This window comes from Phyllosticta citriasiana (genome assembly GCF_038021145.1).
Source record: "Phyllosticta citriasiana strain CBS 120426 chromosome Unknown IWZ02scaffold_8, whole genome shotgun sequence".
Lineage (NCBI taxonomy): Eukaryota > Fungi > Ascomycota > Dothideomycetes > Botryosphaeriales > Phyllostictaceae > Phyllosticta > Phyllosticta citriasiana.
The window spans coordinates 1,661,431-1,685,069 of record NW_027117285.1 but is presented as its reverse complement, the minus strand read 5'-3'; the positions used below and the strand labels follow the sequence as shown (position 1 = coordinate 1,685,069).

Below are 23,639 nucleotides of genomic sequence, written 5' to 3'. Positions count from 1 at the left end.
GCGTTTGGCAGAAAAGAAGATGGCATGGCATAGAGATACATGTAGACATGGATGCGAGAAAGGCTCCCTTCCTCATCCACTCTCCATCCATCGCATTCTTCGAAACGCGTGTGTCGCCCGTTCTGCTCCTGACGTGCATGTATTTACCTACTGTACGTACTCTCTCTCCCTCTCTTCCCCTCTCTTCCCCTCTCTTCCCCTCTCTTCCCTTCTCTTCCTCTTCTCTCAACAAGAAAAGAAAAGAAAAGAATGAAAACAAAAGAATGAAAACAAAAGACACCGAGAGCAAAAGACACCATGTATGCGGACGGCAAGGAAGAAAGAATAGATGGCAAATACACAATACATACATGGTCTATAAGCACCGCGATACATATGTGGGTAGATGGATGGATAGTAGTACCATTATTCGACTTTTTATCCCATTCATTCATTCGTTCGTTCGTTCGTTCTTCCTTCATTCTTTACCAATGCCATTGCCGATACCAATACCAATAACCATTACCGATACCGTTACCGATACCGCTACCAATGCCGCTACTAATACCGCTACTAATACCGCTACCGACACTGACACTAACACCCAAACCATCAAACCCGTCCACCCAAACACAAAAGAGGAGGAGAAAACAGAATGCTAGAGATGTCGCGAATCTCGAAAAAGGGAAGTGAATGCCATGGAGTAAGTAGCAGGTAAGAGAGTCGAAGAGGGAAAGATGAGAGGACAAGGCATGTGTAGATGAGGAAAATGAGATGGGTAGATGAGTAGATGAGTAGATGTGTGGTGGATTACAGACCAGACTGACCGGATTTTCGTGGATTGGTAGGTAGATAGGTAAGAAGCATACCGGTAGGCAGAGCCGCCGCAGGCAGCAGTAGTGGCTGGCTGGCTGGCTGGCTGGCTGCTTAGCGGTAGGGGGTAGGTAGGTAGGTACATGGGTAGGGAGGTAGGTACATGGGTTTGTGATTTGGAAGGAGAAATAGGAGAAATAGGAGAAATAGGAGAAATAGGAGAAATAGTAGAAATAGGAGAAATGGAGGAGTAATAATAACGACCCGACCTGACCTGACCTTCCCATACTTTGCTAACAGTCAAGACAGTGTAGACAAGAGTAAGTGCATAAGGATGTTTCAGGCCGCCCACCTAATCCATTCGAGGGAAGAGAGAAGATGCGGACTACCACCTCGCTGAACGGAGGCTAGCGCTTGTTCCCTGTCGGCACTCCACTCAACACCACTGCCATGGCACCACCACATCTACCACCACTCATTCATTAAACGCCATTCTTAGTCGCCGCCGCCGCCCCATTACCGTTTCCATTGCCAATACCCTCTGCCGGCGCGGGCTGCTCATCCGGCCGCCTAACGCCGCAATCGGCCCAATTGCGCGGCCTGTCACCCCACTGGTCAAACTTGGTGCCGTCAAACTCCCACACACCGTTGGTCTTGTCGGCCTCGATGGGCTCCTCGACGGTCTTTGCCAGCTTTTCGAAGACGGGCCACTGCTCGGATTTGGAAAAGTAGCGGCGATCCCACTCGCGCCCGTCCTCGCGCTCCTTGCGCCGCAGCTCACGCTGCTGGTTCTCGATGAGCGACTTTTCGCGCCCCGTCGTGTCCATGTCGCCCCGCGCGATGGCCTGGGCCACCTTTGCCCATGCCCGGCGCGACTCGAGCTCGCCTTGCTGCTCGACGGGCGGCACTGACAGCGGCGTCGTCTTGTTGGCTTTGGCATCGTACGTGTCGATTACGTCCTTGGACTTGCAGTTGCCCTTGCGGATGGTGAACTGGTCCGTCCATTGCCCGTCGATCGAGTACACGGCGTCCTTTTCCGTCTTGTCCGACGGGTACAGGGTTGCGATGAAGCTGTTCCTCTTGCCGCTGATCCAGCCCTTGCCGCTGTAGTCGATCTTGGCCGTGTAGCCCGACGACGACGTGATGTAGGATTTTGAGTTGAGCTCAATGTACGGCGAGCCTGTGATGAGGCCTTCAATGTGTAGCGAGGGGAGCGTGATTAGGTAGTCTTCGTCAAAGGCGTCGATGTGCAGCAGCGCGTGGCCGACTTGCTTTGGACCAGTTAGCGCGATGGCGCAGGTGTAAACGGGGTATGTCTACCTTGATGTTGATGGTGCGTGAAAAAGAAGCTTTTTGGCCGCAGTAGCCAGTCAGGCGCACGCCGTGCTGGTCGTTCCAAATCGAGTATGCTGTCACGGGCGGGTGGTGGCTGACGGCATAGTCAGCAACACGGCGCCCCGTTCACGAGTGGACTTGAGGGCGGGCTGCCTGCGTACCTGACCTGCTCGCTGATGAGCTGGGTTGTTCCTGCATCATCCTCCCACTTTCCCAGGAACAGCTCGCCCAGAAAGGGATTCAGAGGCTTCTTTTCGCTGCCCAGCTTCTCGCTCCGACTGGCGTATTGTTGCTTGAGGGTGCTGAGGAACCATTTGAGGACGAGGAGGGCGCGCTCGGCGGGGTCTTGGGCGCTGGCCGGGGCGACGAATAAGCGCGGGTGCTCTGCCCAGTAGCTCGAGAATTCGGTGAGGGACGTTGAGCTCAAGATGAAGGGCGGCGCAGTCATGGACGATAAGTCGCCGTTGAACGAGGCGACGGACTGGGGGAACCGCCATGGTCAGCAAAAGTCCAGGTACTTTAGAGCGAGGCTCGGTGGCATGGGTAGGTATCTAGGTTCGCCCTCACCTTGAGGAATGAGGACCAGGACCCCCGCGACTGCGGGGGCACGGCCGAAGCTGTGTCGGCTGAAGACATGGTGTGGTGATTTCTGGAATTCGCAGACGGGGGGGCAGAGGTGGGAGTCGGGGCCCGAGGATTGAAGAGGAGTAGCGGGGGAATTCGAGGGGCAAAGGTGAGATGATGTTGAGGGACCGACCGAAGTGGGTGTCGGGGGTGGGTGGCTTAGGTAGCCATAGTCGTCATTACTTCGGGCAAGCTGTCCAAGGATAAGGAAACACCTCATGCGGCCAGCGTTACCTCTTAGGCTCACTCACTGCTCGCCCACCTGAACGGCCATGATCCCGCCTTCAGCCTCCTTTGCTTAACCTCCAGGACCTGACGCTGTCATGCTCATGCTGGTTGAGCTCATCCTGCGCGCTAAAACACGCGCCCGTCGCCCGTCACTCGATCTGACGCTCGCTGGTTTCGTTTCACCGCCCGCCGCTGCAGACATTGAATACTACCCGAAATACTACTCACTTTGGCTTTTGCTTCTGCTGTGCCCCTCCCCCGCTGGCCACTAAGCTGGTGGAAAAGTCGTGGCAGGGGACCGGAAAGCATGCATCCACGACCCTCGAAATTTCTTGCAAATTGACCACGACGACCATTCTGACCCCTTTCGATCATCTACTACCACTTCTGAGCAACCCCCGTGATCATCACCATCCCCAACCCGAAATCGCTCCGACTACGTAGCTGCTAGCTAGGTGATCCCCGCACGTGCCAAGTCCTTCTTGGCCCTAGATACAATGCAAAAGCACCCTGTATGCTCCCAGTCATCATTCGTCAAAGTCCAAAGACAATCTAAGTCTTGACCGTGGGCTCGCTGCGGCCCGTGTACTCCTCCAGCTTCAGCAGGCCCGTCGCAAGGTCCACGTTGTCCTTGAGGTACTCTTGCGTGTCGATGAGGAGCTTGCTGGCGTCGCCCTCAAACTTCTCAACATACAGGCGGATCGTCGCACCGCTGGAGCCCGTGCCCGACAGCCGCACCACGATCCTGCTGCCATCGTCAAACTTGACGTAGATGCCCTGGTTCTTGCTGACGCTGCCGTCCAGGTCCGTGTACGAAAAGTCGTCGGCCTCTACAACCTTCCGGCCCTTGACCGTCGAGCCGATGAACTCGCTCTTCTTGGTCGTAATCAGCTCCTTGATGTTGGCAATGACCTTGTTGGCGCCCTCCGTCTCGCAACCCTCGTAGTCGTAGCGAGTAAAGTAGACGCGGCCGTACGTCCTCCAGAAGTCCTCCTGGATCGACTTGATGCTGGGCGTGGTGCCAGTCTTCTGGCCGACGCCAGCGAGAATGTTGAGCCAGGCAACAATGGCCCACAGACCATCCTTCTCACGGATGTGGTTGGAGCCAGTACCGAAGCTCTCCTCGCCGCAAATGTTCATCTTGTCTGCGTCAAAGAGACCGCAGAAGAACTTCCAGCCGGTGGGCACCTCGTAACTGCTCAAGCCCTTGGCCTTGGCAACAAGGTCGACGGCACCCGAAGTGGGCATGGAGCGGGCCAGGCCGTAGACGCCCTGCTTCTTGAAGTAGGGGATGAGCTCGGCGTGGTGGGCAATGATGGCCAAGCTGTCACCAGGAGAGACGAATGCATTGGCGCCGTAAATCATGTTGCGGTCACCGTCGCCGTCCGAGGCGGCACCAAAGTGGATGCCCTTTTGGTCAACAACGTCCACCAGAGACTTGGCGTAGACGAGGTTGGGGTCGGGGTGGTGGCCGCCAAAGTCGGGCTTGGGCGTGCAGTTTTGCGTGCTACCCTTTTGTCCGAGCTCCTTCTCGAAGATGTCGATGCCGTAAGGGCCAGTGACACCGTTCAGGCCGTCGAAGAGGATCTTGAAGTCGGGGTGCTCCTTGAGGAATGACTTGATCAGGTCAAAGTCGAAAATCTCCTTCATAAAGTTGACGTAGTCCTGCGTCGAGTGGATAATCTCAACCTCGAGCGGGCCGTACGTGCTGGTGCCAATCTTGTTCAAGTCGACGTCGGGAATGTCGGCGATCTTGTACTCGGCGAGTGTCTTGGAAGTCTCGAAGATCTTGTTGGTGACGGTCTCGGGGGCCGGGGCACCGTTGGCAAGGTTGTACTTGATACCAAAGTCTTCCTCGGGTCCTACTTCGTGTCAGAATATCCGATCCTCCAAAAGAATCGTGCTTTCTCAGCTCCCACTTACCGCCGGGGTTGTGGCTCGCCGTCAGCAGAATACCACCCGTAGCCTTGCGAATGCGAATGACATGGCTGGCGGCAGGCGTGCTCAGAATGCCACCCTGGCCGATGATCAACTTCTTCACGCCGTATGCCGCACCAATCTTGGCAATCAATTGGGTGACTTCGGGGTTCCAGTAGCGACCATCGCCGCCAATGACGAGGGTGCTGCCTTGAACGCCTTCGGGGATGGAGAGGAGGATGGAGGTGACGAAGGCCTCGCTGTAGTGAGGCTTCTGAAAGACCTTGACCTTTTTGCGAAGACCGGAGCTGCAAAGCAAGCGGGTTAGCTCAAAGTTCAGAGGTATGAAGCGGGGCAAGGTGGGGGAGTTGAAACGAAGCAGAGATGCTCAAGACTGCGCGCTCAAGCGTCAATGTGGTCGCAGAATAGCTCAGATTGACGCTCTTCAGCTCTTCAAAGAGCCAGAGCAAAAGCAAGGGCAATTGGGGGTTGGGAAAGGCGTCGAATAGCGAGTTGGACGCCGCGGGGCACGGTGCAGACTTACGTTCCGGGCTTCTGGTCAGGGAAAGCAGTGAAGGAGACGGTCTTGACGCTCATGGTGGCTGATGGTGAGGTAAACGAGGGTACGACGGTGGGAGAGAAGCGGGAGAGGAGTAGAGGGAGGAATTGGGTGTAGTTGTGAGAAGAAGGAGGCGGGCGAGTTGGTAGGAGGAGACGAGACGTCCAAGCTCATGTCCGGGCGCCCGCCGCTCGCTGCAGACGCCCTGTCACTGCGTCAACCCCACCCACCGTCTCTGCCCTCTCAGAACCCCGACGAACTTCGCTGCCAGCCAATGGAGGTCATGACGGAAGCTATCCTGTTACACGCGCGACTGTTGAGAGGGCGTGAAGCATGATCCTGCACCACGACCGCGACGCCAATCCTGCCGCCCGCCTCGGTCAGGTTACGACTGAGAATCTTCCGCGTGCTATGTTTGACGACGCCTTGATGCCACTGGACCTCGACTGCCATCTTGCCTCTGGCCGCGCCATTCACGTCTATCGAACATGTTCAGTGTCGGGGCATGAGCTCCGGACTAGCCCTCCTGCCTGCCATCTTTCACTAGTCTGAAAGGCGCTCGAAAGCCTGCATGATGGCAAAGACACGATTACCCAAGTCGAAGCGATCCTCGGACGGCTCCACCCATCAATACGGCAAGGCTGGCATATGTTCTTGATCAACCGGAAGATTGACGCAAATAGGCCTCACTCGATGCCCCCTTGTCTGCTTTACGGATCAAATGCTCAAAAGAAGTTTCTTGCTTGATAAGGCTGTACAATACGGTGTGTTTGCAAGTGCCGTACACTGATTTTCCGCAAGAACTTGTCGTAGGCACCATGGACGATTGATATGTCCATCTTCCTAGGGACCTTATGTGGTTCCTCTCACTAGTGCCCTTTTCCTTGAGAATCCTCCCTTGTTCCCTCTCTTTTTTGTCACGACCCTCCATCCGCGAATCAAGTCTGGATGATGAAGTTGGTATCTTTCACAGCTCTACATAGTGCTATGGGGAGGTAAGCCTTGAGATCTTTGAACGTCCTCTGTCCCTATACAGTCGTTTTCTTCAGACGTTGTTTCATGTTCGAAAGTTCTTGTATGCTGTTGGTTTTGGTGTCAAGCGCTGGGCAAAAGAATTCACGCCTGGTTTTGAATCTCACATTGTTTTCTCTCGCCTGTTGGTGAATGCTTTTTGACGGCGCGCACTGGCTATTCACACACGTGAGCCGCTCACATGCTTGTTTTGGGTGCCGTCACCAACACAAAAAGGCGAGTGTTTGGCGGCGATTCCTTTAAAATCCACCACACTCACAAGCCAACATATCGCTCAACAGTTGCTGTTGGAACTACTCGTCGGCAAACGCCACCAACTGCAAACTTGATCCCTACCCTCAGCGTCTACAAGAGCAAAGAAACTCCTCAAATAGGGATCCCTCTCACGACTCTCAGAACCCACCCATCTCCATCAAATCAGACGTTACCGACTCCAACATGGACAACCGCGACCACTACATTGGCTTTGTCTCGCTGGACGTTGCCGCTGCTCCGACAAAAGACTTTGACGCTGAGACCCATCAAAATGATCCAGCCAAGTCCCTTCCCACCATCATGGTCGAAGATACGAGCCCAGACTCTCAGCTGCTCATCGAGAAGGAAGGGTTCAAGAACAAGATCTCCATCTACCTGGCCGGAAACAAACAAGAGGATGGATACATGCGCTTCGGACTCGGTCCCATCGACAGTCGCATTACAAAGCAGTTGGCAGAACAAGTAGCTGCGAAGGCCATGGAGCCAGGATTTCTGAACGAAGAGCAAAAGGAGCAGCTCAAGAAAATCGTCATCCAGCACTATTCGACGACAATTGCCAGCGTCCATTTCCTTGCCAGCAACAAAAGGCTGTTGAGCGCTCGCGACATCCCCTTGACGATACGCAAGTCGTAAGTTGGGACTCGCCCAGGATTCATACTTCATCTGACACAAAAACACAGCGAGGATGATGGGAAGAAGCTGGAGGCCAGCTCAGTGGATGCTCGCGAGTATGCTGGTCGCGGTGGAGGGGCAGAGGATGAAACTTTCCACTGAGAGCAAGCCTCTCCGCCCATCACCTGATGGAGAGAAGCTGCTTGACCATTCGATAGCCACTGATTGGGGACTCATCCTACAGCCGGGTGGGGCTTTTCAGGTAGACCCATGCCAATGTTTCTTTGCCGACTTTTCAAACAATTGTTCTCCTTCATGAATCCATACGTGCGACGCAAACACCCATACTTCCACATTGACATGGCCACGTCCTGAATAGACTAGCGTCATGCTGCTCAGTACACACGCTTTTCTTGTTTCCCTTTCCCCACGAACAACATCGCCGCCTTCACACCTAATTCACGACCTCTCCTAGACATTGGTACAGAGACGCTCAAATCCTCCCAACGTCGTGCAAGCCTCCCAGTCAGGCAGCGCGCACATTGCCGAAGCCTCCAGGGCCGTCAGCGTGTAAGTTTACGATAGCACCCTCGTTGATGACGCGCAAACTAACGGATGCTTCCTGTCAGTCACCGCTCAAGTCTACGAACGCTTCCTGAACTTGATATCATGGGTCTTCTCCAAGTAGTAGGATGTGTTTCCGCCTTGGAGCTCCAACGGCGCAAGTTAAGGGGCGGTATCGCAGAAAGCGGCAATGAGGTGAATGTCAATGCCCAATCGCGCAATGCGCCGGCGAAATACAAGAATACCACTAAAGACTGCCGCTTCCGCTTCTTGCACCGACGACCGCCCCCCGTCAAGACGCTTTCTCTAATGATGGCCCTTGACCAAGACATCAAGGTGATGGACTTCGGCGCAGCACAGGTGATTGGGACCTACTTGGATTTTCACAGACTTCGCAAACTAACGAGAGACAGAATGATGGTCTTCCTATTCCCCCTCCTCTCCACGTCCCTACCGCAACATTCCTGCGCATGACGGCGCTCGCGCGCCACTCACAATCATCTCGCGTCGTCGCCGCCGGCAAAGAACTCGAGTCGCGTGCGTTTCTCCCTTGCTACGACACAGATATCCTGACGCTGGTCAGCCAGGTCGAAATCAACCTCTGGAAATTCGTCCAACTCCACGTCGAAACCCGGTTTTGCAAGCTCGGCCACCGGCTATCCATGAAGGGTTTTGTCGCCACGGCCTTCGACGGACAGCAGTACACCAGCACACAGCTCTTGGAAAAATGCAGCTTTCTCAAGGCCGAATATGAGTGGAGACAGAGCCAGCTGGCCCATTTTCCGCTTGGTCCTGGCAAGCAGCACCGCTTGATCACGATGGCGGGCATCAAACAGCAGCACATCAAGTACCGGAAAGACTTCATGGCGAGTTTCGCGTGGAATATCGCTCCGCCGCAGCTTTAAAGGACCATAGAGGATGAAGAAAAGCAAGTGGGCGAGTAAGGCTCGTGGTTTGAAAGCATGACGCAGACAAGTAGCTGACCAGCGTTGGCTGAGAAGGTGGGAGCAGTGAACAATGCAATCGTCGGAAAAGATGGATGAAGACTCCACGTTCTGTGGCTAAAGAAGGGACAGTTTTTTGTTTGGTCCCGAGTCGCCATGGCGAGCATGGGATGGCGTTCATGAACAAGTTCTATACCCCTAGAAGATTTGATACTCACGCGAAATGGGACTCTTGTCAGGAGAGTGTGTATCTTCCGGCGGTTTGGCCTTCAGTCTTGTTTCTCCCCAAGGTTCCTAGCGTGCAGCAGTCAGTCGAAACACTTAAGATGTCCTCATGTTTTCTTCTCACCTTACAGCTTCGCAAACGATATTTGGATGCCCTCTATTGGCACGCCTCCAAGAACTCTGATTGCTCCCGTGGAAACTCTTGGATGGTCCTTACCCTCGCCCTTCCCTATCGCGCGTATTCTCTCGCCAAATGTCCCAGCAGCAACACTCAAACTTGAACCCCCACAGCTCCCTTCAGCTGCAAACTCCAACACCAAAAAACCACCACCACCACACACCCTCTCCCTACCTCAGCCTCAGCCACCATTCACATACATGCAAGTCGCCACAACCAGCCACATCCCCTCCACCTCTCCCTACTCACACAGTAGAAGCTGACTCGCAACGAGCCTGCCGCCCGCATGCGCGCTGACGTCAACCAAGGCCGATCAAGCACAAACAAGCTCAAGCTCCCGTCGAGCAAAGGCGTTTCCCCGCGCTACTGCACTGCGCCCCCCGCGGGCTCGAGTGGAGATGCAGATGGCATGGCTTTGATGCTGCACGGCCACAGTGCTTTGGATGCTTTGCTTTGGAAAACGAGTGATTCATTTGTGCCGTTTTGGGACTTTGATTGTGGATTTTGGTCTTGATTGAGCAATTGGCAGAAAATTGTTCGCAGTCTTGTCGCCAGCACGACAGTTTCGCACGACGTCGCTGCCATCACGACACCAACAATAATTAATACCTTTTGCAAGACACCGAAATTCAGAAAGAGCAAGGGAAAGCCAGGCAATCCATCACTCTCGCAAAAGGGGAAAAGAAAACGAGTCACCATTTCCACCGTTACCCTCTCCATTCCAACACTGTCCTCTCTTTTCTTTTTCTCCCAACTCCTCCCCTCTACCATCCCGAAAAGGAACATCTGCACCTAGGGCACCACCACCGCCGCCGCCATGCCACTATGCTACCGCATCACCATCACGCTCATCAACATCATCTTCCCACCCCTCGCCGTCATCATGCTGACAGGCTTCGGCATGGACACGATGATCAACTGGTACGTCCGTCCGTCCACCCATCCATCCATCAATCAATCAATCCATCCCTTTCTGACCCTCCACCCCAATCTCCTCACTCCTCACTCACTCACAAGCAAAACGCAGCCTCCTCTTCATCGCCGCCGTCCTCCCTAGCCATATCCACGGCTTCTACATCTCTTGCACGTATTTCGCGCGACGGCGGCGCGTGCGCAAGGGGCGTTGGCCCGGCGGCGACAAGAGCTTTATTGCGTCGGAGGATGTGCTGTGCGGCGGGGCGTCGCCGGAGGAGTTGAGGAGGCTGAGTAGGGGGCGGAGTAGGAGTAGGGGTCGAAGAAGGAGGGAGAAGGATGATGAGGAGGGGGAGGCGGTTGTGGTGTGTTATTAGTGTGTCGGCGAAGAAGAAGTGTCTTGTCTTGTAGCAGCAAGACTCAAACAACTGGTCGCCGTCCCCCCAGCGCCGACAACAAACTTCATAAATTGGTCAAACCACCCATTCTTCCAGGCGTGGTTGGAGTGACGCCCAATCTCATACTTTCCGCAAAAAGCTCCTCTCTACTCCTACAAATTCGCAACAAGTCCTCCGCGAAACTGAGTGACCGTCCGCTGGCTCGATTTTTTGGCCCGGGCCAGAGTTCGACTCCGGGCCTGGGTGGTTCTTTTTGCTTTATCCTATTTTGTACTTCTTGTCCGCCGCAGGCTTAGGGTCAATGATGTCAAGGTGTTTACGACCAAATTGGCTCTTGCTCTTCACGACCAACGAGGCGTAGCGCTCTCTTGTTTTAACTCTATTGAGAACTGTGTGTCCTGTTTCAATTCTACGCCCAAACTGAACTGAAGTCGGCTTCTGCTAGCTCCGACGCAGAATCGCGAAGTCAAATCATCGTTGTCCACATTTCTCCTCTCCGTCCTGCGTCCACCCTCTCTCTACACCATCCCCTCGCCTGTCTCTTCCAACCACCACATCGCACAAACTTCCTGCCCCTCTCACTCAGCAAAACTTTTGGTCATGTCCAATTTCCAAGAGAAAGTCACCATCGCTCGAGAAGAAATCAAACGAATCGGCGTCCACCAGATCATGGATGACGACCTGATGCCCCGCGCAGCCGCCACCGGATGGAAAGTGCGAAAGAGACCTCTCATCAACGACCCAGACACTCGCCCGCAGCAAGTCAGCGAGTGGAGTCCAGAGTTCCTTTTCGCGCTTCAAGAGCTGCTCCGCAGATGCGAGTCCGTTGACGAGGTCAAGTCACTGCTGCGCCGCCAGGTGCACCGCCGGCAAAGCGACGCCACATTGAAGCTCACTGTTCGGCTGGCCCGCGGCCTGCTCCTCAGTGACTTGACGCGCGTGCTCATGCACCTGGTGGCCCCGACAGAGGTCATTTCTACGGCCCAGGCAGGCGACAAGCGAAAGACTTAGCTATTACTAGTCTATAATTCTATACTCATGGTAAGTTCTCTCTTCTGCTCTTGAAAGTAAAGGAAGCTACTAATACTCTCATGATTTTCCAGCTTGGCAAAAATTCCGAATCCAGGATTAAATGAGGCAACAGGCTTGGAGTTTTGGCGAGTAGTAAACACAATTGGCATGGTTTTGGATAGGACGATCATGAGGAAAAGCGCGGACGGGCTAAGACTGGGAAGGTAGGCGGTGATTGAACGCATACTGCTTGCTTACTCGCGCAGTCAGTGTTGATTATATTGCTGCTGCGCCTGCGAGCGTGGATCCCAATCGACCCACTTGAACTCGGTGACCTGTTTGTGACTCCATCAATACTTCCATCTCTTGCTCTGTTAGCTGTCATCTCCCATGTCACTGAGTTTTTCTCTTCCAAGCAGGGTCCGCAGTCGCCCAGCCTACCAGCCAAACAACCACTCAACAGAATCTACCTACCCATCCGCTCACACACACGCTTCCAGGCACCAATGGACATAAAAAACCTCAAACACTACTTACTCACTAGTCCAAGACCAATTAATAGACCAACGAATTGATGGTCAGCACACTTACGTAATAGGTAATTGAATTGAATTGCATAATAACAGCCCAAGAGAAATGACAAGAAAAGGGATGTAAGTGCCCGCTAACCAACTCAACCCAACCAATCAAAAGACAAACACCTCATGATGGACGCGAAGGGAACAGACAGCTGACAGACAGATGCACAATACGAACATGACGCAACGCGCTGAGAGAAAGAAGGAGGGTAATGTGGGATAGAATAGGATTGGATAGGATAAGGTAGGTAGATAGGGAGAAGAAATTGATTTTGGAGGTGATGGTGCCGCGGAGATGCCCGGCTGGATGTCCACTGTGGGCGGGCATGTGTTAAGAATGAGGATGATGGGAGTGGTGAAGGTGATGGTGATAATGAAAAAGATGATAGAGGTAGGTGGTCGATGAATGGATGCGTCAAACGACAAACTTTGCTTCCACTTCCTCTCTTTCTTTCTCCCTTCCCCCCAGAAAGTCTCACGATCCACTTTCCGCTCCCCTCAACTACCCACCACCACCACCACCACCACCACCACCACCACCATAAAACCAAAGACGTTCAAGAACGAAGAAAAAAAGGGGAAAACCGCATTACAGAAATGAAACAACCCCCGCCCAGTCGTCCATCCACCCGTCATGCCGAATTCGTCAATCCTCAGCGCCGCGACGACGCCATTTCGCCAAAGCGGCCGCGCTCCTGCGTCGTGTCGTACGCCTGCAGCACACGCGCCTGCGACTCGTCGGTCTGCGAAAAGGCGTACCCGCGCTGCTTGCGCATGCGCTGCACCTGGCGCACCTTGCGAATCGCCTTTTGGAACTGTTCCATCCTATGTTTTTGGTTACCGTCAGCATCATGCCATTGCACAGTTCAGAGGGCGGGAAAGAGTGAAAAAGGAGACGCACCGTGGTCGGTAATCCTGAATGTTGTACTTCTGGATTTCCTGGATGTGGTGGTAGGCTTGAGGGTAGTACATGCGTTTGGCACTGCACCGCATTAGCAACTAGTCAAATCCGCAACGACGCGTCAAAAACTTACTATTTCCAGGCAAAGTCTCGGATGAGACACAGGCATGGCAGGACGAGGCCCATGAGCCAAAAGACAGGGCTGGTGTAAAGATGCGGAATGACGCTCCTGAGTTCCTCGGATATGCCGGCCAGGGGCGCCACGTACGCGTAGGCAGGCAAAAGGACCATCCAGAGAATCATGGAGCCGGGGATGGCCACAAATGTGTACTTGGTCCAGATGTTCGTGATGAGTGCCGCCTTGCCTAACACTGTAGCAAGGGCAGCCGTGTAAAGGGCGCAGCCCCAGACCCAGTGCCCTGCGACTCTGCCATCTTGTTGAGGCAGATCCCAGAGGTAGATGCCTTGACCGGCAATATATAGGAGCAAAGAGTGATAGAAGCCATTGCCAACCCAGGAGAAGAAGGAGTGCATCTTGAAGAAAACACCCTTCTGACTCAGTTGGTAGAGTTGAGGGTAGCGGTCCAGCAGGCGGGCGCTGACGAATTGATCAAATATACCGAGGACAAAAGGCGGCATGACGGTGAAGAAAACGTTGTAAAAGGATAAGGTCCAAGACTCGTAAATGACTTCTCCCGAAAAGGCGTTTTGGAACGAGTACCAAAACTGCGTCATGAAGAGGGCGATGTTTTTGTAAAAGGAGTAGAGGATAACTTTGCTGACTCGCTGGTAGGACCAGCTGCCGTGCACGAGCAGGAGTTTGCGTAGGAAGCGGAATTGACCAATGGCCACATCGGCACTTCTGGCGGCTTGGAGACCTTCCATACCAGAGATACCAACGCCGACGTGGGCAGCCTGGATCATAGAAACATCGTTTGCGCCGTCGCCGATTGCGAGGAGGATGGCTTTGAGATGGCGTTTGACGAGCTTTACAACGAGAGCCTTTTGCAGGGGAGAGACACGACTAGGGTGTGTTAGCGTAGATACTCGTCTGTCGTGGGAGAACTTACCAGCAAATGACTGCCTTGCACACGATGGCCAAATCCAAAAACAGCTTCTCCATGTCCCTCTCCAAAGCAAACGTCAGACTCTTGCCATCAATCACCAAAGCAAGACTCTCCAGTTCCGATGTTCCCTCGGCCTGTGACCTGATGGCATTGAGCTTCTTCTGTAAATTGTCCCTTGTCCCTTCGGCGTCCTCTTCGTTGACAATCAAGAGCGTCATGTCTTCGCTGATGAGTTTACAACTCATGCCAATGTTGATAGCAGTCTCTTGACGATCTCCAGTAAGGACCCAAATCTTGATGCCGGCCGTCTGAAGCGTGTGAATTGTATCAGGCACACCATCCTGAAGCTTGTCCTCGATAGCGGTAGCTCCAAGTAGAGTAAAATCGTGCTCGATGATTTCGGCCGCCTTGTCAAGTTCATCTGCACGGTTTCCGCCCACCGTTGTTGCGGCGGCGTCAAAGACCTGCCTCCATTCTTGATACTCGTTTTCGGGAATCTCGCGCATAGCCAAGCAAAGAGTCCGCAGACCTTCAGCGGCGTATTCTTCTAGGTGTTGAAGGGTAGGTTCGACGATGGGATTGTTGCTCTTGGCCAGGCGCTCCAGGATCACAGTATCGGCACCTTTGGTGTAGCAAATAATCTTGCCATCGGGTGCCCTGAAAAGAGTGGACATGCGCTTGCGGGTCGAGTTGAATTCGCAAACACACAGCAGCTCATACTCGTATTCCTCGCCGTCCACGGAAATGATGACGGATCTTGGCTTGCGAGCAACGAATCTGTAGTCGAGCATTACGGCACCCTCTACAAGCGCACCCTCATCTGGCGACGCAGCTTGGTACTTGATCGTTCCTTTCTCGGTGGCTTCGGGGATGACGGTGTGACAGGTGGCGAGGAGCGTGAGGAAGTGATGGATGATGCCACGAGAAGGATGATTCGCACGATTCTCTTTCAACTTTTTAAAGTCATGAATACCATCGATGTCGTCGCCAGTAGCTCTTCTGTCCTCGGGAACCTCTTCAGCATACTGAATCCCAGCTATTGTGCACTGCCGAAACTCCATTTGATTGCATGTAAGCGTGCCTGTTTTGTCGGAGAAGATGTATTCGATTTGCCCCAACTCCTCGACCAGTGACGAAGTGCGACAATTCGCCGGCGTTCCAGTCTGCTCGTGATACATGTCCAGATCAGAGCCAATCAGGAAGGCCTGGTAGTACTTGACAATTTCAATTGTGACGAAGAGCGAAATTGGTACCAAGTTGGAGTAGAGAACCCAGTAGGTCAAAAGGTCCAGAAAGAATTGGCCGACTAGAGCCGTCGATGGAAGTGCTAGGTATGCAAGTTTTTCCCTGTCTTTTGAGCGCACCGTTACATCACCGATTGAGCTGATGACGCTCAAAGTGATGAGAATGGCACCTAGCATAAGAATCTGATAATTTACCAGCCTCTCGACATTGGTCTTTTTGATCGGCGTAGCAGTTGCGTTCCTCATGAGCTTCGTCTCGTGGCCAGTAAAGACCACAACTCCGTGGATCCAAGGCGTGTTTCTCAGAGTGGCACCACGGAGAAGAAGCTGGTCAGGGGCCAAGGGGAGCTCTTTCTCGCCCCCGCCAGTCTGAACTGTGAGAGTTGCCTCATAGGTGTACAAGCTGCTGTTTGGTTGTTCTGAGCGGATTCGGCCCCCCAAGCGGCTGAGTTCGCTGGGGCTGACGAGATCCGCAGTTTCTGGGATTGCCTGCTTGATCTTCAAGTTTGTCTCTCCGTCCAGATTGGCTGTTTCAATGTAGCAAAGACCTTCAGGCTCAGAGGATGCAAAGAGGACCAAGTCCGCCGGGAAAGATTCTTCAGACTCGACCCGCACAATGTCTCCAACAGCAACATTGACCCATTTTGTTTCTTGAAAGCTAGAGCCCTTTAGCACTCGGGCTTTGGAGCTGTTCAGAGACTTGTCGGAAGCTTTGCGTCGAAAATCCTCCACTTGTTCCTTGATCGCAGAGACGAAGAGAACCACAATAAGGGGCGCGATCGTGGTATATCTGTTGGTAGGAGAGATGTTGGGTATTTGTTGGATGATGGCGGTAAACAAGAAGAAAAGATTAGCGTATTTGGAGAATTGTTCGAAGAGGAATTTCGGGAGAAAGGTGATGATGTTGTATTTTGCCGTCGATACGTGATTGTCGACGTATTTGTTGGCAGCGTTCGCCGGTGGATTGTTTAGGTGGATTATGCGCGGTCCGAGGGTAGATGGGTCAGGCTGTGATCTCCCAAAACCAAACTTGAAGCCAGACTTTTGTCTCTTGTGTGCTGTAGGCTGCGCACCAGCCCCTGCTGCAGCGCTCTTGGTCGCGCCCGCATTCCGCACACCAGCCTCAGTCAGAGGCACGTCCATTTCCGAGTATTCTGGCTCCAGCCCAAGCATGTTCTTGGCGCGTCCCATCAAGCCTCCTCCTAGACTCATGATGCTGTTGCGATTCCGCGCGTGGGAAGCTCCGCGCGACGCGCCTCCGGGCTCCGCATCGTAGAGTCCGCCGGCGGCGTACGAGCCTTGCATAGAACTGTCATCGTCGATATCGGTGTAGCGCTGGTAATTGTGGAGGTCCGAAGACTGCGAGTAAATCCTCTTACCGCTCACGTCCATGTACGGCGACTGCGCAGACATGTGGTTTGCCTGCTCATCGCCGCCGAGCGCGTGAGCTCCAATAGCTCCTCTGCTCCCTCCGCCACCAACAAAATCATCGTAGGACTCGGACGGGCGGGACGGCGGGATCGCGTGTTCCGTGGGGTTGATGTCGTACTGGCGCAACAAGTCATTGTCGTCGGCCGGGGGTCGCTGGCCAGATGAGTACACGGGGCCAGAGTCGTTCAGGTCCAGAAGCAAATCATCGTCCTGGGCAGAGGCCTGACCTCCAGGAGGCCGACCTGCCATCCCAGCCAGCAAGTGCTACGCAGCTTGTTGCGCGTAGCGTGCGAGGCAGGCTGGGGAGTCAGCGAGAAGAGAGGCGGATGGCGTAGTTCGCTCTCTTGTCGAAAGGTGGAAGCGGGAACTAGCAAAAGGGCATCCCAGAGAGTGCCTTGGCCGGCGGGATGGTTCGCAGAAGGGAAGAGAGAGAAGACGGGGGTTTGCGGAGCTGGGCACAGCCCCGGGGGCTTGGCAGAGGTTGAGCGCAGGATACGAGCTGGGTCGACAGGGCGGGAAAGATTCGACAGAGTCAGGACGACCGTGAGACGAGGAGCAGGAATGCGAGGTGGCCTGAAGCTCAAGGGCGAAAGGTGCGAGCTGAGGGCTTAGATGGATTCGGTGGCTTTGCGGAGGAGTTGCAGTGCTGCGGACTGCGGACTGCGGACTGCCGACTCCAGCTGCTGAGGACCCTGACCACATCAGGACCATTGGCGCCTCTGCTTTGATTGGACACACACACATCCATTCATCACCTCTGCACATTACCAACAAAGACTTCGCCATCCAAACAAACACTCACGTCACGTTTCAAACCTTCGGCTTCGACACGTGCCGACCCGCGCGCTTGCGCTGCAATAAACAGTGTACAATACAGAGCTACCTCATACCTCATCGGCTCGCCAGCATGTCTCTGATGGAGCGCCAATAGTTGTCGCGGACCTTCTTCTCAACCTCCTCCTTTGCAAGCCACTTGAACTGGTCGAATCCCAGCTGGCCTGCTCCAAGGTCCACCTGCCCTGCCATGATGCGAGCCCTCATGAAAAACACTTTTTCGCCAATCTCTAGCAACTTTTGTCCCCCTTTGCGCTCCACCTCCTGCCTCTTCTTGTTCTTGGGACCCCAATTGTCTTCGAAATGTCCGACGGGATGATTTGCGACCAACCAGGTATTCATGTTGACACCGCCAGTCTGCACCATGAGGCGCTCCGCAGCCTGGAGGTTGTTAGCTCGTGACTGATTCCAGACTTGGTCAAACCCACAAAGTTGAGCGGCTCCCTCCCCTTGAGTCGGTCCTGGGGGAACCGCCATTCTCCGTTGCGGTCCCTCACTAGCAAGTAAAGCGTCCGCGACAGCTTTCTGTTCAAGCTTCTGTGGTCGCCCGCCTTGTCCGCTTGCGTAATCGTGGACTGAGGCATCTCAAGCGGTTCCTTCTTGTTCAACTCCTCCGGCCCAGTCGATCCCACGTCGTCGGCGTCCTTGTAGATGGCCTCGCGCTGGTAGTCCGGCTCGCTCTCCTTGGCGCCAACGAGCACTTCGTCATTCCATCCGTTGACGTGTGCATTGTAGTCGCCAATTTCGCGGGGAATGGTCTTCCTCTGCCTAATCTTGCGCTTCCACTCGACATCTCCAGGCGTGTTTTTCGGGTAGTAAAAGTAACGCGTGAAGCCCTGGGCTAACCGCTCGTTGAGGCGACGCTGGTACAAGAAGTAGGCCTTTTCGAAAGGATGCAGCTCGCGCACGAGGATGGGTGGTCGAGACAGAAGAAGACCGGCCGAGACGCGGTACGCCTCTTGCGGAGCAGAATCGTTGACGACCGGAGGAATTGTTGCGTTTGGTGCGGGCGCCTCGACGGGAGCAGCGGCGCTGGCGAAGCGTCGACAGGAATCACATATCGAGCTCGTTGCTGGTCTGCCTGCAGTCGGGTTAGCACAACGTCAGTGGCAGGACCAAATGATGGCCAACGTACCTGACCGCAAGACCAGTTGCCTCGCACTCCTCTGCCCGGCGTTCATGTCCAGAGCTTGAGCGCGGGCAATGACGTGGGGGACAAGATGTAGCTTTGCGTCCAAAAAGTTCGCTCTGCCCATTCGACGAGTCGAGCCGTCGACTCGGGTGGCCCGAGCGCCCTACTCACGTGCAGAGGCTTGGCGCCGGCAGCCAACAAAACTCTGTGCGCGACAATCGCAACCTCTTCTTCTTCCTTCACGGCATCTTCCTTATCACCAAAGTTACCCCTTTCTTCCGTGTAACATTGGCCATTAATCCGGTGCCCAGACGGATTCAGCAGTCTTTTCGCTAGCGGTACCTTCGCATTGTTCAAGGCGTACTGTTAGATAGATACTGCACACACTCCACATCTTGGCCTTGGTTTTTTGACCACGGCCCTTTGTTGCAATCTTGGGTGAAGAAGTTTTGCCCGAACATGACGGCTCTGTATGGGCTTTCTCAGCGAAGCTTCTGCCTGTGCCCGTGAAAAGCACTTCTAAGACTTGGCGATTGACGCCCCTTTTTGCCAGAGTCATGTCCGGTGTTGGTATGCTAGCCGTTGACAAATTGGAGCCCAGACATCAATCAGCGCACCGAGGCTCTGGGGAAGTGTAAGGATCAAGTCTGACCCTTGATTTATTACCTTTCAAAGGCTCTTGCAACTTGCAAGCTAAACGACTGGACCTCTTGCTATCCTCCATGCGGCATTCTCGCAATGTCTTGCGGTGCATGAGTAATGAGAGCTAAATTGTCCAGGTCTATGATTGAATTACAGAACTATTGGACAGATAATTTTGAAAAAGAACATCCGGAACAAAGAGATGACAGACAAGGCGAACATTGTGAGTACCGATGCTCCAGCCTTGAGCATTCCAATCAAGCAAATGCCGAAACAAACTCCAGGCCACTCGGAAACAAAGCCATCCACGAGAAACTTAGCTGTTTCAAAGCTCCTGACCACCCCACCATCATTAATCGTGTTTCAGCATCGCGAAGCAAGCATCCGGGCTTCAGCTCGCCATCTCGACGTGGGCCATGTCAAAGAACCGGTCCTGAACAGCGTCAACATCATGTCTTCGCCGTAATCGCCGGAATACACACCTGTAGAGCGGGAGAAAACCTATCCGACTCTGAAACGGGGAGTATAGCCCTCGTTGATGTAAGTCGTATTCTCATCGGCAATGGCCGCCATGCCAGCCTGGCGACGAATACTCTTTCTCAACGAGGCAGGATACGGGCCGCCATTTAGATCTGAAAATTCTTCATAATCCCTATTCGCCTGTTCCCATGCCAGCATGACGTCTTCGTCCTGGGCGACATGGGACAAGCAGTGGACCATGCAAAGAATGGCCTGGTTCTTCCAGTCGTCGTGGGCTTCCGGGTCAATTCTCTCCATCTCGTAGAGCCACAAGACGAGCGAGTTGAAGAGGTTGGCGTTGTTTACCGGGAACATGAACTCGACGCTGAGCGCGCGGTTCAGGAACTCGGCCGTCAGGTTGCCAATCCTGCGTACAAAAGCGGCCGTCTGCGGATCGCGAGCCACATGGTCGAAGACGTCGTCCGGCCTCCACGCGTTGTCACGGAGCCGTATCTGCCATTTGTTTTCGTTCATCCAGTGTTCGAGTCTGTCCTGCACGCGGTCCGTGTAGTCAATGTTTTCTTGGTGCGTGAGGCCCATTCTGGCACCCGGAAGCGAGTGGATCAGCTCGTTCAGGAACACCTGCGCCAAGACGACGAGCTCGTACTGGTAGGCCGTGTTTTTAAAGTTGACGTTGTGTTCCGCTAGCGGGTCTTGCTCCAGGATTGGCCGCATTTCCCAGCGATGCGTCTCCCAGTATCTATCGTAGTATTCTCGGATTCCCGCGCGCGCGTATATAGACCATCGAGGTTTCAGGAAGAAAGGACAGCGGCAGTAGGGGCAGTTGTTCTCGACCGTAAGCCATTTATTGATGCAGGTGTCGCATAGGATATGGCCGCAAGGAAGTTTGGCAGGCCATGTTCCTCGCTTCCTCAGCCTTGGTCCAGGACGGAATACGTAATCATCGCCACATGGACATACGGTAACACCGTTTGTGTCTGCTTCGACTGCTTCGGGTAGGTCCTCGATGAATTTGAGTTGGATCTCTAGCAAAATGTCGTCGTCCACGTCGGCGCCTTGTACGTAACCGGGAGGGAGAAACAGGGGAAGTCGTTGTTGGGCCATGGTGAATGATCTGAAAGGAATCGCAGTTGTGACTTGCAAGCGCGTGGCAGTCCACAGCGAGTGAGTTGGCGAGAGACTGGAAAGTGCGCAATCCAAGCTCGAGGCTTGATTTAAAAGGTTGTGGACGAGTGAACAACACAAAGAAATCCGGACGTTTCTGAATCTAGGGGATAATGACCATACTTGGTTTGGGAAAGAGATTGACGGTCCGATGGAAGACAAAACCGAAGTCTTTGTCTTTGTGCACATCCTTCTGCTCTGCTTTTTTGGTCGTAGTTCGAGGAAACAGAGCTCAAGACTTGTATAGCTTTTCCGGCTCAGCCACAGTGTGCGCTGAACAAAGCCGGGACCTGGTCGTTGGAGCTCTGAAGCTTTGGCAACTAAGCGCATGTGGCCGTCTTTCCTAGGTATTCACTTCAAACTCGCGCGGTACGTTGGACTAGGGTCGTTTTCAATTGAAACCATTTGAAGCTTGAGAAGCATCTACTCCCACAATCGGATTAGCCTGGAGATCTCCAGAACTGGACCATGTGAGTGGATTTGGAGAAAAGTTCGTGCTCCATTGTCGCTGTGATGAATGAAAGCCATCATTTGGACCTTTGGTGGCCGGAATAGGAAAGCATCTGGACATCGAATAAAGTCACTCCGATGAAATTCATTATCCTCCACGACAAAAATTCGGAGTTCTGACAGTTTCTCTTGCCAACATGAAGGAGTTTTGAGCAACAGGTCGATGTCAAGCGGATGATGGAGAGTTGACATGGACAAAATAAGGTTGTTAGAATCTTTCTATTTCAAGCCTAGCGCCAAATCGGTCTTAGCGCAGCATAACCGAGTCCGAGGTCGCTCGCCAGGCCGACGGCATTCGGTCCAGGGATCCGATATCGTCATCCCAGTTGCCCAATGGCTCATGTCGACCGAATATCTGCTGACGCGGGGAATCTCAGTACTCCCGTTCGGTGGTTTTATAGTCCGTCAATCCAAAATGCCTGCATCGAACGCTCATGTTGTTGTCATAGGGTAAGTAGCCGTTGAAAGCTTGAAGAGGCTGTTCTGAGCTAATTGATGTAGAGCTGGAGTAATTGGTCTCCAGACGGCCGTGACTTTCCTCGAGAATGGATACCGCGTCACTGTCATTGCGAAACACGTTCCCGGTGACAAGTCAAGTGATTACACCTCACCGTGGTAATATTCTGTCCTTCATGTCGTAACTTCAACTCTTGGACGACTTTGTGTGACTTTGAACAAGGGCTGGTGCGCAGTGGAGAACGCATTCCACAGCGCAGGACTTGGAGTACCAAAAGTGGGATCTCGCAAGCTACACGAGATGGTTTCAGACGGTCGATGAGGAGAAAAAGGAGCCGGGGCAAGCGACAAAGTCTGGGCTGGCGGTAAAATCCTAAAAGGTCCATTGATCGCTATGACCAGCTAACGTTAGCAAGACATTCAACAACGTCGTATATTGGTAAGTCGGCTGGGAGGTTCATAATGATCACGTTTCTGATACTTGATCCAGGACCGAGAATGACGAAGAAATTGCAAACGGTCCGGAGAACGTGTGGTTTGCGCCCCATATGCGTTCATTCGAGGTCCTTCCCAAGTCATCCTTGCTAAAAGGCGCAATTGCGGGCGCCAGGTACGATGCCATTTCCATAGACACGACAGTCTATTTGCCTTTCCTCGTCGATCGTATCACTTCACTGAAGGGGCGAATCATCAAAGCTGAGCTGCCCACGGCGAACGGTCAGGCTGGGGCACTTGCTGCAGCTGCTCGCCTTCTTCCAGTCTACGACATCAACACACCGATCTCAGCGTTTGTGAATGCCAGCGGAATTCTAGCAAGAGAGCTTGTGCCAGACCCCGCGGTGCATCCCATCCGAGGTCAAACAGTCTTGGTACGGGGCATTCCAGCGCAGCTGAGGACGATTATCCGTGGCCAAGGCGTGTCATACGTCATCCCACGAGCTGCTTCCAACTCGACGATTCTGGGCGGGACGAAGCAAGTAGGGAACTGGAGTCAAGAGCCTGATGACGCGACGACCAAATGGATCTTGGAAAGCTGCAAAGAATTGGCACCAGAGCTGCTGAATGAAAAAGGCGAGTTTGAGGTGCTCAGCGTCAATGTTGGATTTCGGCCAGGAAGGACAGGCGGGCCGAGACTGGAGGTGGAAGAGGTTCAAACAGAGGCCGGAAAGTTTATTGTTTGCCATGAATATGGGCATGCAGGTGCTGGGTAAGGAGTTCCCTGGATCTTTTTATCGCTTGCCGTACTAACCAATACAGATACCAATTGTCTTTTGGTTCCGCGGAAAAAGTCCTGGGGCTGCTGAATGACCATTTCGAGAAGAGCGCCACACGCTCCAAACTGTAGAGTTGAAGGGCCAGATGAGCTCCTAGTAAACTTGCTGAGAAATCTACAAGTGGATTATAAACATGTAGCGTGATACCAGCGTTACCTGTAACGACTAAACTGAAGCAAAGGAGGATTCACAGAACCATCGTCTAATAGAGCAGAAACCCCCGAATTAGTCGTCTTGCAACGGAGCGATTCGTGCTCAAGGCCATGGACTGGAGACTCGCAGGATGCATTCGAGTTCCGGGCAAATTCGCCAAGGTTTTTGATTGTTGATGGCGAGACAA

General features: G+C 53.6%; 10 protein-coding genes across 10 annotated transcripts; 4 read left to right on the top strand and 6 right to left on the bottom strand.

The window, feature by feature from the left end:
• Positions 1-359: 359 nt before the first annotated feature.
• IWZ02DRAFT_302005 (uncharacterized protein) lies at positions 360-1,173 on the bottom strand. Its single transcript, XM_066763951.1, has one exon. The coding sequence runs from the start codon at positions 1,077-1,079 to the stop codon at positions 465-467; it is 615 nt and encodes a 204-aa protein (XP_066621977.1). The 5' UTR covers positions 1,080-1,173; the 3' UTR covers positions 360-464.
• IWZ02DRAFT_455095 (oxysterol binding protein-like protein) lies at positions 908-2,897 on the bottom strand. The gene is made up of 4 exons (XM_066767765.1): positions 2,695-2,897; positions 2,289-2,608; positions 2,113-2,221; positions 908-2,063 (listed from the first exon to the last, which is right to left on the bottom strand). Exons 1-4 carry the CDS (start codon positions 2,761-2,763, stop codon positions 1,275-1,277), a joined length of 1,287 nt encoding a protein of 428 aa, XP_066621976.1. The 5' UTR covers positions 2,764-2,897; the 3' UTR covers positions 908-1,274.
• A 354-nt stretch (positions 2,898-3,251) lies between these two features.
• IWZ02DRAFT_302188 (phosphoglucomutase-like protein) lies at positions 3,252-5,643 on the bottom strand. Its single transcript, XM_066763952.1, has 3 exons — positions 5,441-5,643; positions 4,903-5,204; positions 3,252-4,841 (listed from the first exon to the last, which is right to left on the bottom strand). The coding sequence occupies exons 1-3, from the start codon at positions 5,491-5,493 to the stop codon at positions 3,532-3,534; spliced, it is 1,665 nt and encodes a 554-aa protein (XP_066621975.1). The 5' UTR covers positions 5,494-5,643; the 3' UTR covers positions 3,252-3,531.
• A 562-nt stretch (positions 5,644-6,205) lies between these two features.
• On the top strand, positions 6,206-7,923 carry IWZ02DRAFT_302300 (uncharacterized protein). Its single transcript, XM_066763954.1, has 3 exons — positions 6,206-6,450; positions 6,769-7,371; positions 7,423-7,923. The coding sequence occupies exons 1-3, from the start codon at positions 6,404-6,406 to the stop codon at positions 7,514-7,516; spliced, it is 744 nt and encodes a 247-aa protein (XP_066621974.1). The 5' UTR covers positions 6,206-6,403; the 3' UTR covers positions 7,517-7,923.
• IWZ02DRAFT_302308 (uncharacterized protein) lies at positions 7,820-9,030 on the top strand. Its single transcript, XM_066763955.1, has 3 exons — positions 7,820-7,924; positions 7,984-8,278; positions 8,332-9,030. The coding sequence occupies exons 2-3, from the start codon at positions 8,024-8,026 to the stop codon at positions 8,821-8,823; spliced, it is 747 nt and encodes a 248-aa protein (XP_066621973.1). The 5' UTR covers positions 7,820-7,924; positions 7,984-8,023; the 3' UTR covers positions 8,824-9,030.
• A 2,145-nt stretch (positions 9,031-11,175) lies between these two features.
• IWZ02DRAFT_434261 (uncharacterized protein) lies at positions 11,176-11,586 on the top strand (the record flags this gene model as incomplete). The annotated part of the gene is made up of 1 exon (XM_066766348.1): positions 11,176-11,586. One exon carries the CDS (start codon positions 11,176-11,178, stop codon positions 11,584-11,586), a length of 411 nt encoding a protein of 136 aa, XP_066621972.1.
• Positions 11,587-12,654: 1,068 nt separating this feature from the next.
• On the bottom strand, positions 12,655-17,545 carry IWZ02DRAFT_301915 (phospholipid P-type ATPase transporter). Its single transcript, XM_066763949.1, has 4 exons — positions 14,136-17,545; positions 13,199-14,089; positions 13,066-13,146; positions 12,655-12,989 (listed from the first exon to the last, which is right to left on the bottom strand). Exons 1-4 carry the CDS (start codon positions 17,054-17,056, stop codon positions 12,818-12,820), a joined length of 4,065 nt encoding a protein of 1,354 aa, XP_066621971.1. The 5' UTR covers positions 17,057-17,545; the 3' UTR covers positions 12,655-12,817.
• Positions 17,546-17,558: 13 nt separating this feature from the next.
• On the bottom strand, positions 17,559-18,954 carry IWZ02DRAFT_455075 (mitochondrial 54S ribosomal protein mL46). Its single transcript, XM_066767764.1, has 3 exons — positions 18,777-18,954; positions 18,070-18,722; positions 17,559-18,022 (listed from the first exon to the last, which is right to left on the bottom strand). Exons 1-3 carry the CDS (start codon positions 18,895-18,897, stop codon positions 17,699-17,701), a joined length of 1,098 nt encoding a protein of 365 aa, XP_066621970.1. The 5' UTR covers positions 18,898-18,954; the 3' UTR covers positions 17,559-17,698.
• A 581-nt stretch (positions 18,955-19,535) lies between these two features.
• On the bottom strand, positions 19,536-21,746 carry IWZ02DRAFT_455072 (uncharacterized protein). Its single transcript, XM_066767763.1, has 2 exons — positions 19,898-21,746; positions 19,536-19,848 (listed from the first exon to the last, which is right to left on the bottom strand). Exon 1 carries the CDS (start codon positions 21,387-21,389, stop codon positions 19,917-19,919), a length of 1,473 nt encoding a protein of 490 aa, XP_066621969.1. The 5' UTR covers positions 21,390-21,746; the 3' UTR covers positions 19,536-19,848; positions 19,898-19,916.
• A 73-nt stretch (positions 21,747-21,819) lies between these two features.
• Positions 21,820-23,638, top strand: IWZ02DRAFT_455067 (uncharacterized protein). Its single transcript, XM_066767762.1, has 6 exons — positions 21,820-22,019; positions 22,071-22,184; positions 22,249-22,390; positions 22,442-22,464; positions 22,516-23,232; positions 23,283-23,638. Exons 1-6 carry the CDS (start codon positions 21,910-21,912, stop codon positions 23,368-23,370), a joined length of 1,194 nt encoding a protein of 397 aa, XP_066621968.1. The 5' UTR covers positions 21,820-21,909; the 3' UTR covers positions 23,371-23,638.
• Position 23,639: the final 1 nt, after the last annotated feature.

Coding starts and splice junctions, on each gene's coding strand:
- IWZ02DRAFT_302005 (XM_066763951.1), bottom strand. CDS start 1,079: ATGGGAAGGTCAGGTCAGGTCGGGTCGTTATTATTACTCCTCCATTTC.
- IWZ02DRAFT_455095 (XM_066767765.1), bottom strand. CDS start 2,763: ATGTCTTCAGCCGACACAGCTTCGGCCGTGCCCCCGCAGTCGCGGGGG. Junction 2,609..2,694: donor CCTGGTCCTCATTCCTCAAG/GTGAGGGCGAAC, acceptor CGGTTCCCCCAG/TCCGTCGCCTCGTTCAACGG. Junction 2,064..2,112: donor CACGCACCATCAACATCAAG/GTAGACATACCC, acceptor ACTGGTCCAAAG/CAAGTCGGCCACGCGCTGCT.
- IWZ02DRAFT_302188 (XM_066763952.1), bottom strand. CDS start 5,493: ATGAGCGTCAAGACCGTCTCCTTCACTGCTTTCCCTGACCAGAAGCCC. Junction 5,205..5,440: donor CCTGACCAGAAGCCCGGAAC/GTAAGTCTGCAC, acceptor CTTGCTTTGCAG/CTCCGGTCTTCGCAAAAAGG. Junction 4,842..4,902: donor GGCGAGCCACAACCCCGGCG/GTAAGTGGGAGC, acceptor GACACGAAGTAG/GACCCGAGGAAGACTTTGGT.
- IWZ02DRAFT_302300 (XM_066763954.1), top strand. CDS start 6,404: ATGATGAAGTTGGTATCTTTCACAGCTCTACATAGTGCTATGGGGAG. Junction 6,451..6,768: donor CTACATAGTGCTATGGGGAG/GTAAGCCTTGAG, acceptor ATCGCTCAACAG/TTGCTGTTGGAACTACTCGT. Junction 7,372..7,422: donor CCCTTGACGATACGCAAGTC/GTAAGTTGGGAC, acceptor ACAAAAACACAG/CGAGGATGATGGGAAGAAGC.
- IWZ02DRAFT_302308 (XM_066763955.1), top strand. CDS start 8,024: ATGGGTCTTCTCCAAGTAGTAGGATGTGTTTCCGCCTTGGAGCTCCAA. Junction 8,279..8,331: donor TGGACTTCGGCGCAGCACAG/GTGATTGGGACC, acceptor AACGAGAGACAG/AATGATGGTCTTCCTATTCC.
- IWZ02DRAFT_301915 (XM_066763949.1), bottom strand. CDS start 17,056: ATGGCAGGTCGGCCTCCTGGAGGTCAGGCCTCTGCCCAGGACGATGAT. Junction 14,090..14,135: donor TGCAAGGCAGTCATTTGCTG/GTAAGTTCTCCC, acceptor AACACACCCTAG/TCGTGTCTCTCCCCTGCAAA. Junction 13,147..13,198: donor CGAGACTTTGCCTGGAAATA/GTAAGTTTTTGA, acceptor AATGCGGTGCAG/TGCCAAACGCATGTACTACC.
- IWZ02DRAFT_455075 (XM_066767764.1), bottom strand. CDS start 18,897: ATGGGCAGAGCGAACTTTTTGGACGCAAAGCTACATCTTGTCCCCCAC. Junction 18,723..18,776: donor GCAACTGGTCTTGCGGTCAG/GTACGTTGGCCA, acceptor ACCCGACTGCAG/GCAGACCAGCAACGAGCTCG. Junction 18,023..18,069: donor GGAGGGAGCCGCTCAACTTT/GTGGGTTTGACC, acceptor AACAACCTCCAG/GCTGCGGAGCGCCTCATGGT.
- IWZ02DRAFT_455072 (XM_066767763.1), bottom strand. CDS start 21,389: ATGCGCTTAGTTGCCAAAGCTTCAGAGCTCCAACGACCAGGTCCCGGC.
- IWZ02DRAFT_455067 (XM_066767762.1), top strand. CDS start 21,910: ATGTCGACCGAATATCTGCTGACGCGGGGAATCTCAGTACTCCCGTTC. Junction 22,020..22,070: donor GCTCATGTTGTTGTCATAGG/GTAAGTAGCCGT, acceptor TAATTGATGTAG/AGCTGGAGTAATTGGTCTCC. Junction 22,391..22,441: donor CGACAAAGTCTGGGCTGGCG/GTAAAATCCTAA, acceptor AACGTTAGCAAG/ACATTCAACAACGTCGTATA.